The sequence below is a fragment of the Topomyia yanbarensis genome, chromosome 2 (assembly GCF_030247195.1).
Source record: "Topomyia yanbarensis strain Yona2022 chromosome 2, ASM3024719v1, whole genome shotgun sequence".
In the NCBI taxonomy this organism is placed as follows: domain Eukaryota; kingdom Metazoa; phylum Arthropoda; class Insecta; order Diptera; family Culicidae; genus Topomyia; species Topomyia yanbarensis.
The window spans coordinates 189,240,330-189,252,658 of NC_080671.1; the positions used below are offsets into that span (position 1 = coordinate 189,240,330).

The window sequence follows — 12,329 nt, forward strand, 5'->3', positions numbered from 1 at the left end:
GGTGCTTTTGATAATGTGTCCTTCCCATCTATTCTGGAAACGACGCGCGGTCATGGGATATCTGCATGTATCTCGGGTTGGATAAACGCAATGCTTAGTAACCGCATTCTTTGCTCGTCACTGCGACAGGCTGAGATACGGAAGTTGAGTATTTGCGGTTGTCCTCAGGGTGGCGTTCTGTCACCTTTGTTATGGAACTTGGTAGCCGACAGCTTGTTTAAGAAACTCAATGAGCTTGGATTTCCAACCTACGGGTTTGCTGACAATTGCCAAATACTAATTACTGGATTTTGTATCGGAACAATCTTTGACTTAATGCAACAGGCATTAAGAGCTGTCGAACAGTGGTGTCGACAAGTTAAATTATCAGTTAACCCAAGTAAAACTTCAATGGTTCTTTTCATGAAGAAGCGAATAACAACCGGGGTTCGTCCCTTGCAGTTCTTTGATTCTGAGCTACTGTGTGCAGATCAAGTCAAATACGTTGGAGTTATATTGGATTCTAAACTGAATTGGCCTACTCACATTGAGTTCAGAGTCAAGAAAACGCACATGGCATTCGGGCAGTGCAGACGAACTTTTGGAAAGACCTGGGGTTTCAAACCCAAATATGTAGATCAATTGGATTTACACGAGAATTGTACGTCCAATACTGCCATACGGATGCCTTGTATAGAGGCAGAGGGGAGAGGTAATGACATTCCAGTCAAAGTTAAACCATCTGTAAAGAATGGCGCTCATGGCGTTGACTGGTGCTTTTACCACAACTCCGACTGCTGCTCTTGAGGCACTTCTAAGTATCAAACCATTACACATACACCTCAAACAAGAAGCACTATCATGTGCATACAGACTGTAGGTTACTGGGCTTTGGAACAGTAACCATGTTGATCTTGCTACCAGTCATACACGATTGTGATTACAAATGGTTACATGGGGTGAAAATATTCTTGTTTCCAGCGATATTACACTCACATATAGTTTTCCTTACAGGACATTCCATGTGAAGATTCCTTCTCGAGAGGAGTGGTTGTCTGGTTATATGGAAAGACAACAACAAATGCAAATGGTCTGTTACGCTGTCGGTTCTCTGATGGAGAGATGTGGTGCTGATGTCTACTGTCGTGAAATGAGGTTGGAACAATCGCACTTACTAGGTAGATACTGTACTGTATTCCAAGCAGAAATCTTTGCGATTATGTGCGGGGTACAATCGACCCTTCAACTGAGTTTGTCCGGCAGAGTTATAAACTTCTGCTCCAATAATCAGGCTGCAATCAAGGCCCTTAGCTCAGACAAATCACGGTCCAAGCTAGTGATCGCGTGCCGAACCCAAATCGAAGACCTAAGTATTGTCAACACTATCTACCTTGTCTGGGTGCCCCACCCCTGAGCCCGCCCTGCCAATTTCGACAAGTTGGATAAGGGAAGAAATACGTTCCTGGGTATCTTCCGAGCACCGTAATTATTGAAGGAATCTACAAACGTGTCGCCAAACAAAAGTGTTTCTAGAACAACCGTGCGCAGTAATTTCGAAAAATCTCCTACATTTTTCGAAGCTCCACTGTGGCATGCTGACCAGGGCTTTAACCGGCTACTTCAAACTCAATTATCACATGGCTACTGTTCAGCGCGCTGAGTCTTTTTCATGTGATCTTTGTGAATCCGAATACGGAACCTCATATCATCTGATATGCAACTGTACAGCAGTAGCGCGATTGCGATATCGAGTTTTCGGCCGTCCTTATATAGACGAAACCATGTTTGGGCGACTGAAACTCAGAGACATACTAAAGTTACTTATCCAATGTGGTAAAGAGCTTTAGGCTTACTCGCAGGCGAGTTGAACTACTTGTGAGTTAACTACTTAACTTACCTGTTGTTTGTTTATGTTTTTGCGCTGTTATTTTTCCCACCCTTCCAAGTCTATTTCCTCACACCTCCTTGTCCTTTCCTTCCGCTCAGGAAATGATGAAAACACACGGCAAGGCATAAATCCCCGACTACATACGGGGAACGTGCAATTCAAGCCAATATATTCTGATTCCTGATTCAAAGTTTATTCTTGCCAATAAAATTGCTCAGACACTGATGATCTGGTAATTATTTTGCAGCTGCAGGCTAAAAAGCAAGCTTTTCATCGGCAATACCACAATGGGCTCGTAGTCAGTAAGAGTGTCGGAAGAAACGTATACGCTGCATAGATGACTCGAAGTTGTAAAAAATTGCTGCTGAGGTTGATCAGTGCAGTGTGCGGCAAATGATGGTGAGGATTCCGAAGAACGTTCTGAATCATCTTACTAGGATGGGACAGCTAACCGCCATTTAGCAGACAGTTTATACAAATTACGAACAACTTGCCAGTTTGGACATTGGAAAAAATAGTTCAGTGTTAAACAATATCAAAGTATTCGTAAGTATCTGCACTACCGATGCATATGTAATAGTATGAGAGTTTTCCAACTTAGAATTAAATCTTGCGAAAAATTGCAATAAATTACTAAATTAGTTCTGGTTTTATACGCGTAATACGACTAATTTGGGACTAAAGCGTCAAAAAATGACTTACAACCTAAATATTCACGATGCACACTACCTATTATATCGTTTCGCAAAAACTTATTTAACCTTCCTGTGTGGATGCGTATATGCTAATTTGCATAACACATGTAAGCTTCGTATTGACAGCTGGATGATATATTTGCCGTTTTGATCACGGGTGCACTTTTCCGCCCAACAATTGCGAACAGTATCGCACTGGGGTTGGATATTTTGCATATCCTTCTCCGGTAACTGACACTCGGCACGGGATAACTTTTCACCGGCTCGCACCTAGAAGCCAAAGCTGAAACCGATAATATATGCAAATCACAATGATTAATATGCCATTTATTTAATTTTGAATCAAGAGGCTGTTAATCTGTTTTAATATTGTGCACCGACAAAAAATAGATTTGTATTCATAATTTTTTGCTGTTCGCTTCCGTTTGCTTGTCGAGTGGCACACTTCCGACTTATTTTACAAAGGATGCCGTTTCCCTGCGAAGGGTGCGAAACGCGTTAAAAAGTTTACTTCATAATAGAAATATAAATATTGTTTTGATAAATGACATATTTTAACGTTCATCCAGTCCCACGATACAAGCAATAGGACACCAGGCGGATCGGATTTTTTCTTTCCTGACTGATGGGAGTGAAAAGCCACTGAAAAGATCAACAACACCCCTCTGATCCGTCAGCCATTGCAGCGGGATAAACAGAAAGTGAACATCCACCCCTAGTCGTCAAATTAGGAGCGCTTTCATAAAATGTGCTTCATTTAGCGTATGTTTACTGTTAGGTGCGGGGTTTTCGCTCTGTTTATTTGATTGCAGAGGCGTAAGTGTCGAATTAATCAAAATTTAACCCCTAAGTACGGTTTAATTCCGTGGGATTTTCAACTTCAACGTCAGATTCGTTTGTTTCACTGGCACTATTGTAAAACTCGGCTTGTTTTTTGGAGCCTTCAAATTCAACAAATAGAACCGTTTTGAGTAAGGGAAGATATAAGGTTTGGTGCGTGTTTTTTATGCTCATGTAAAGAAATGCAATGCAATAGATTGGTACAAAAAAGATTTTTTCGAGAACAACAACGACGGATCTTCAAAATATAAAAATATATATTCGAACTTATATTTTAAACACAAACCTAAAGTGAAACATCTATACAAGTCACTGTAGGGTATGAGCCAGTATAAATAAAATAATAAATCAATATTGAACCTCAATATCTACTCAACCTCTATCCTGTTCTTGTCTTGATGCAATAAAATCAAACGGAAGAATGATTTTATGTTAGCAGGCCTTGGTTGTTGTGACAGACAATCTAGCTTCAGTTTTTGGAAGGAAATAGATGAGAGCAGACGCAAAAGCTCCAGTCACGACAATGGCGCAGTCGGGATACATATCTTTTTGTGCGAAAAATGTTAAGAAAGTTTAAATTTACGTAAAGGCATAAAGGAATGATTTCATTACAGCACACTTATAGCATTTTGGCTGTACATTTTTCAGTGAAATAAACAAGTAAAGCTTTATGAAAATATATTGATAATTGACGAAGTTATACCTTGCATGAAAAACGAATCGTTAAGGTACGAGAAAAAATATTACGATCGATTGAAAAAAAAAAAATTGAAGAAAATCGGTTGAGTGGCAATCGTGATTACGGAAAAATCATTTTTGGTAAAACGACATTACGAGAAAATCGTGTTCAAAATTTCAAGTTACCACTGCTCTCGGTAGACGAAGCGCGCTTTGAAGCGCTGTAACTTTCGATCTATTTCTCGGATCTTCTGAAGTTGTTCTGAAGAAGTTGTACTTTCAGATAAAGTAATAAAAAATTTCGATTTTTTGAAAAATGAAAAGGTTAATTTTATTTGAAATAAAAGGGGTATATTATAGTTAAATATAACGATGCTATTTGAGTAATCATATCACGTTGAATAATTTTCTTGTCATTAGATACAAATGAATTCCGTAAAAGTTTGGTTCTGGAACAAAGGAGCTGTAATTCGTTTTATTCTTTTTCGGGAAATTTCAACCCTTTAGAAAATAATACCCTCTATCACTAATAACTAGAAGATATAGAAAGACAGAGTTTTTCACGAAATCGTAGCATCATCTGATGCAGCGGCGAATACAGAAGGAGAGTCCTGGGGTCCTCTCTTCCCCCGAAAATTTTCAACTAGTTGAGAAATTTTAAACTAGTTAAAATTTTGAATTTTTTTCAAACTCATAATAATTTCAAATCAAATGATTGGGATCGTAGCAACCTTTGACGACGGAAGCGTATTTTTTCGCTCGCGTTAATTTTTTTTCCAAAATAAAATGTAAGTTACATTAGCACTTTAATTCATCAAGACTAGTAAAATTATGGCATGGAAAATTATTTAAAATGGATTGAAGCTGTTTTTAACAAAGAACTGCCAATTAGTACCAGCTGGCCGCCAGGGATTATCCATCAGTTTTGTAACGACTACACCAGTGTGAAATTTGAGGTCAACCCCAAAAAATTGTGAAGGAAATTTACCTTTAGGGAAAGACTGAATATACAAGAGAAGAAATTAAGACGGGTGCTCCGCTAGCGGAAAAGTGTATCCAAAAATGTCGAAGTGATGTGATATTGAGCAGTTTAGCACTTTACATTCTTACCGGTGAGCACGTTCCAATTATACAATTATCTGTTTGTTCATCTAATATGCATATAAATTATCCCAAAATCACACCCCATTTGCTTCCCTACTAACAAATTCCAACATCCGTAATACCTATGGAGATTGTGTGGGTTCCCCGTATCTTCTTAAGTAGGTATTCAACTAACATTTCCTTCCCTCTAGCGATCGCAAGGACATGGCCAGGTGTGCAGTGAACTATACTATTGTATAAAAAGATTTCACTGTATCAGCCACCCATGATGTGTGCGGTCGATTTTGCTATGCTTTGCTATGCTAACTCAAAATCATTTCAACCCAAATTTGACACCCAACACTGATTTTTATTAAATGAGGCTTATTCGTATTAAATATTGTACAATGTTCGTTTCAAAATCAAAATTTCAGACCCCTCTCCACCGAAAATTTATTCTGGATCCACCCCTGATCTGTTATTCACAACTTTTCCTAAACCAGAAAATAATAACACTACATTTTCAGCATGTCCCTAAAAATGCGGATCATTACCTGAAATATGAAAACCCTCCTATTTAGCGCTAGTTTTCAAATCAGGCTCAAACAGTAGGAGACGGTGGTGGGGAGTTCTGAACCATGGGGTGTTGTGAACACCGTCAATTCCCGCTAAGCTATAAATGAAAAAAAAATGTGGTAATTACTTTTAAATGTTTTCACTGTCATAACGTCACTTTCTCATTAGTAAGTGTTTCATTAACTCATGTTCTCGTGTTCAGGTAACTAGCGAATAAATACACCAAACAAGAAGTTTTTTACTCAATTGTATTTGTGGTATATGTGGAGTCCCGTTACGTAGCTGATTTCAAAGTAAATTAGTGCAAAACACTCCTTGGGCAGTTGGTTTTCATTGACAAAAAAAATGGATGAAACTTTAGTGTGTCGATGGAGATCGCGAATCATTTTGTCACCCACGCATTGCGAATAGGATCACTTTTCCATCTCATCTTTAGTTCAGAAATGTCTTAAAATTTATCTTCTATAGCCCTAATAAAAAGAAACCACAAAAAGATTCCATTTCTTCTACTTTTTACGATGGTTCATAAGTTTGAATCTTATATAAAATTCAAACAAATTTAAAATTTCTCAGCAGCTTGAAATTTTTTGGGAGCAACTCTCTCCGTGGATCCGCCACTGAATTCCTGCAAACCAACATAAAAAATGATAAATCAATTGTATTCAGCAGAAAATCGAATTTCCAATCAATAAACATACATTTAGGAAGCGCATTTGTAGAAAAATGTAAAATTATGCGTGATTTGGGTGTCCTCTTAGACTCTGAGCTCGCAGTTGTCAACTACTACAAAACAATAATAAATAAAGTAAATAGCATCAGGAGTCAGAATACATTGGCTCAAATGACACGTTTCCCGTGTGTAGCCGAAGATTTGAATCTTACCGTGTCTTTTCATCATTTCCTGAGCAGTAGGAAAGGAGAAGTACGAGCTTTGAAGTAAAATTGGAAGGGTGAGAAATATTACATCACAAAAACAAACAGCAGATAAGTTAAACTAACAAGTAGTTAAAGTCACCTACGAGTAAGCCTACAGCTCTTTACCACATTGGATAAGGAACTTTAGTATGTCTTTGAGTTTCAGTCGTCCAAACACGGTGTCGTCTATGTAAGAACGGCCGAAAACTAAAAATCGCAATTGCGCTACTGCCGGGCAGTTGTATAGCAGATGATATGAGGTTCTGTAGTCGAATTCAAAGATCACATGAAACTGACTCAACGCGCTGAATAGTTGCCATGTGATAAATAAGTTTGCAATGGTCGGTTGAAGCCCTGGTCAGCATGCCGCAGTGGAGTTTTGAAAAATGTAGGAGATTTTCCGAAATCACTTGGCACGGTTGTGCTACAAACGCCTTTGTTTGGCGACACAGGACCGTATTTTTTCTCTCATCCAACTTGTCGTAACTGGCAGAGCGGGCCCTGGCCAATTCGTCACCTAATTTATTTCCAGTAATACCGGAATGTCCTTGCATCCAGACAAGGTAGATATTGCTGAAAATGCTTAGTTCATCGATTTGGGTTCGACATGCGATTACTAGCTTGAATCGTGATTTGTCTTAGCTAAGGGTCTTGATTGTAGCCAGACTATCTTGGAATACAGTACAGTTTCTACCTAACGAGTGAGAGTGCTCCAATCTTATTTCACGACAATAGCCACCAGAACCAGTACATCCCTCTATCAGAGAGCCGTTGGTGTACCAAGTCACTTGCGTTTGTTGCTATCTCTCCATATAGCCAGACAACCACTCCTCTCGAATAGGAATCTTCACGTGGAATGTTATGTAAGGAAAACTACATGTGAGTGTAATATCGCTGGGAGCAAAAATATCTTCACCCCATGTAACCATTTGTGACAACAGTCGCGGATGACTGGTAGCAAGATGAACATGGTTATTGTTTCCAAATCTGTATGTACATGATAGTGCTTCTTGCTTGAGGTGTATGTGTATATTGGTTTGATATTTAGAAGGGCCTCAAGGGCAGCAGTCGGAGTTGTGAAAGCACCATACGCGCTAATCTTTATAGATGGTTTAGCTTTGATTGGACCATCATCACCTTTCCCCTCTGCCACCACAAAAGGCATCCGTATGACAGTATTGGTCGTACAATTGTCGTGTAAATCCAATAGATGTATTTAGGTTTGAGACCTCAAGTCTTTCCAAAAGTTCGTCTGCACTGTCCGAAGCCCATCCACGCTTTCGTGATTCTGAATTTGAGCGCCCCCTTTAAGAATAAATCTAACAGTTATCTCTCGCCATGCTTTTGGGATATTCCCGGTAGCAAGATTGGAAAGCGCAATCATTATCAAGACATGTTTGAGAATATCAAATTGCTTTTGCAGCAGCACTGGAAAGAGTTCATCTTTTCCAGACGATTTTTATGGAGTAAAGATATTAACTGCCCACTTGACCGATTCAGTGGCAATCCAGGTGCGTACTTACGCCCACAAGTCCAAACCACCAGAATGAGATCTGTGAACATTGTTCAGCTCTGGATTGAAGCAACCTGAAAAATGCCGAAAAGACCACCTCTGGTTTTTAAGGAGTTCATCTGAAAATCTTTCGATTTTGAGGTAATTTTATTTAACCTGCTAGCCTCGTTCAGACTAGAAACATTGGTGCATAAATTTTGCCAGTCAGTCCGCTCTGCAGATCTAAGACATTTCTTATATGCACTACGAGCTGACCTAAAACCCTGGAGTCATCACGCTGACGCCGATTCCAAGCACTACTCATGTCCTTCTAAACTCTTTCAAGCTCAGCACTCCAGCAGAGAGTTCCCCTACTTGATTTGACAGCACGAAATTGACAAGCGTCTTCGTAGGATGCTAGTATGAATTAGTTTGTCGTATCCACGACGTCATCTAAACCGTCTAGTTGACTAATTGTTGAAACATATACAAGAAATTTAATCGCCAATTTTTCCAAAGAGGTGCCAGTTTGTAGATTTTGGATTATGATCTGTTACCACTTGAAGGGTGACATCAAGATGATCGAAAAATATATAATAATAGGTTTTAGTCTATGCTATATTTTAGGTTTTAGCCTCCGATAAGCTTTTCAAAAAGTCACTTGTATTCAAATTAAATGGAATGCAAATTCAACTGAACTAACTCTACTAACTAACTGAACTCTAATAATGATCGATCCGAAGCCTGTGGAAGTGGTTTTGTATAATGAATCCTGCCAATTTGCCAGCTCTTGCTAAACTCTTTCAGATCAAAGCGTTATGTCTAACACCTCCCCTCTCTCAGACCTCGCAAAAATTGGTCGGTTTGCTATGTTCAGAATATGTAGATTTACTCCATCACTTCAGAGCCTCTCAGGTTGATGCCTGAGCTGCTCGAAAGGATGTGATGAGCATTTGCATCACTGCCCATAATGAGGGGATCTCATTTCTACTACCATATGATACAACGCTTTTGAAATCATCAGACATCTCCTTTCTTCTTTCTCGTGGCGTAGGTTAACTGAACAATCTATATCACAGATCTATCTAAGCACAGGTATCGCGAGTTGTGAGCTCCGGTGTGAGATACGCATCAATAGTCTTATTTTCAAGAATGCAAGCACGAGGCATTTCACGTGGATTAGTCATGCCAGTCTTGTTATAAGCAGTGAAGGCAGTGTTAAGTAACTTTCTAATAAAGAAATTTCCTTTATGGAAGTACAATTCTTGAACCAATGCTATGGAAGCTTTACTTTTCTGCATAAGTCGAGATAAATTCATAGTTGCTGTACGTTTATGCTGGAGATTGATTTGTGCCTCTCTAACCATTGTTGATTAGAAAGCTGTACATTTCATTTCCAACATATATTGCACAACAACTAGAGGACACCAAGCAAGTTGGGATGTAAACTCATGTAGCAAGCCATATCAGGTATAAATTGGGCATGCTCATTTTATTAAATCATTATACAATACATACAAAAACAAATTCAGGAATATTGTAGAGCATTCAATCGGTCAAAAACAATCTCGTTGGGTGCTGAGCCCATTTTCGCGCTATTGGTTAGAGCAGCATCTGTCATCTTTATTCAACGCAAATGGTACTGCGCTAAATGGGGCACTCGATTTGAGTTTTCGTTGCTCTGAAACAGCAGTATTTCACCATTCTCAGGTATTTTTTGTTATTGTATTGATTCTGAGGAATGAAGCAGAGATTTTTTTAAAGCTGTAGAGCCTTGATTTCCACTGCGACTATTTAAAGGAATATTGTGGTATATGAAGCAGAGATGCTCATACTAATTTATATGCATCCCACCGATTGTGGGCCGTGTGATTAATGTATTAGTGTGGAACCTTCCATAATAGGGTCTTTTTGCTCCTTAACGGATTATTTAAGGTGAAAGTTACCCTAAAAATATCAAAAATTTGGAATATCCTTTTAAATCCAACAGGTATGAAGTTAGTTATGTGATTCGATCCACAAATAACTTTGTGAAAGATTCCAAGAACGTAGGATATAGGCTAAAAAGTTATCACGAAAAACTTATTTTAAGTGGTCTTCCATATAAAATGTTCCATAACATGTTTGATATATCATGTTTTCAGTAATTTCTTTTGTAGTAACATGTACCACAACTTTGCTGAAGACATAAATTCTCTATCTTAATTAGTTCAGAAAATAAATTTCATATGTTACTTATAAGTAAATTAATCATTGAACGATATATTCCTGTAGATGCGCAATCATAAAAACAATAACATTTCCGAACAAACTATACTTCTAAAGTTAATGGTTCAGACGCTATTAATTTTGAGCACGAAAATGACGTTTTAAAACACTGCAGCTTGGTTGTCCAATGCTTTATAAGCGTCTTGATCGCAAGAGATAATGCGATTCCGAGTTGCTGTCGATCTATTCTTACCCACACGCTGAAATAAAACACTATAAACAATGGATCGCGACTATTTTTTGGAACTTGGCATTTAGAATAATCCACAAAATCCCATGGTCCTGGCCTTGGCCCAGTGTACTCATGCATAAAAACGATGCTGTACCTCATTTCTTCGGTTTTGTTTCACCTTTAATCTGTTTCTCCGCTATTACCGTTGCTTGAGTGGCACTCGTTTCCACCAAATGGGCGAAACATCAGTTTCCTTTCAACGCGGTCATTCACATTCCCTTCGATTTTTCACTGTATGGCGGATAAAATAAATACGCAAAAAATTGAAATATTTTAAAACGTCAGATTATCATCAAGATAATTATTACTTCTCACGTCAAAATCCCACCAGAAAATCACCGCGTCACTAGATTACCCGTCGATTTTCCGTTCGGCCGCAGCACTATGTTGCAGATTTGTCGCACCAATTTTCCATCGATAAAGCGGCATAATAAACGATCACCATCGCTCGCTATCCCTGCGCTTCTCACACACGGGCTGATTAAATTAACACTTTGGCCATGTTTGGTGTGTTGTTCTCGCTTTCCACCGCGCCTCATCCTGTCACCAGCAGTTTGAGGCTGACGGCCGGGTAGATTCGATTATCCTGATCCTTTCATGCCGTTGATGTGAACCTGAACATTTTACGCACAACAAAAGCAAATTTAAAAACACTTAGTTGAGCCTATACAAGTAGCAGCATAGTTTTGCTCACCCCTTTTTCTTTATACCGCACGATAAATGCGCTCTTCCAGTTAGGGTGAGAGACTCTGAGACGTTGAGCTTGTGGTACACGTCCTCAAGTACTACGTTTAATGATGGGTTCATTTGCAGCGTTATTGTTGCGTGTTTTTCGCGTTTTCTTTGAATCTATCCCTCCTGCAGCCAAGCAAAATCTCTTGGAAATCTATAGGGTGTCTGAGAGGACGGGAAACATTTAGATTATAAGAAATGATACGTGACGATATCACAATGTTCTTTTGTTCTTGTATTCCTTTGTATGTTACGATTTGTCCGGGGTATATTTTCCTGCGCTTCCGCATCCTTTAATTTGTGTGTTGTGGTCATCGTTGAAAGTTGCAATTTCCACCCGGAAACACTATTAGTCCGGGGAGTAATTTGTTCGGTAGCCTAATTCTACTTTAATCCCATGCTCAAACAAAACGTTTGATTACATTAAGCTACATAAGTACAAGAGCAAGCACAAATATTTGTTCAACGAATTCAATCGATGTTTGACACAAGCTGAGCAAATAGATCAAATTTTCCACTGGCAAGGAAGTGTCGGAAATCTGATATCTATACAGATGGGAGCATCCCTTTGATTAGGTGACAGCATAGGGATTTTGAGATAATAAATGCGCTCATGCTCACTATTTAGGGCTAGGGGGTGTACGTACAAATAAAATACATTTTTGATGCCACAATTTGAGGTGATCTGACCGGGATAGGTTTGTTCCAGTACTCTCTTACAGCTCAAAGTTGCTCCGGAGCAAAAAAGCTAGCTTCTGCTTACTCCTGGTTTGACACTGAGTAAAAATTTCTGAAGTGCCCCCCCATTTTTCACAAAGTAGTGAATTTTGAAAAACATGTTTTTATTTTGTTTGGGTACCCCTAAACATCTTCATGAAATATTTTGTCGTTATTCGAAATATTTATAATAGTTTTAGTTAATTGACAATTTATACACATTTTTATTATAAT

The 12,329-nt window shown here is 38.8% G+C and overlaps 1 protein-coding gene across 1 annotated transcript in view; it reads right to left on the bottom strand.

Annotated features, from left to right (window-relative positions):
- Nucleotides 1–10,850, bottom strand: part of LOC131682483 (uncharacterized) — a 182,140-nt gene extending 171,290 nt beyond the window's left edge. Inside the window, exon 1 of the mRNA XM_058963975.1 lies at nt 10,741–10,850. Coding sequence (XP_058819958.1) covers nt 10,741–10,745 — 5 coding nt within the window. The 5' untranslated portion in view covers nt 10,746–10,850. The remainder of the gene's footprint in view (nt 1–10,740) is intronic.
- Nucleotides 10,851–12,329: the final 1,479 nt, after the last annotated feature.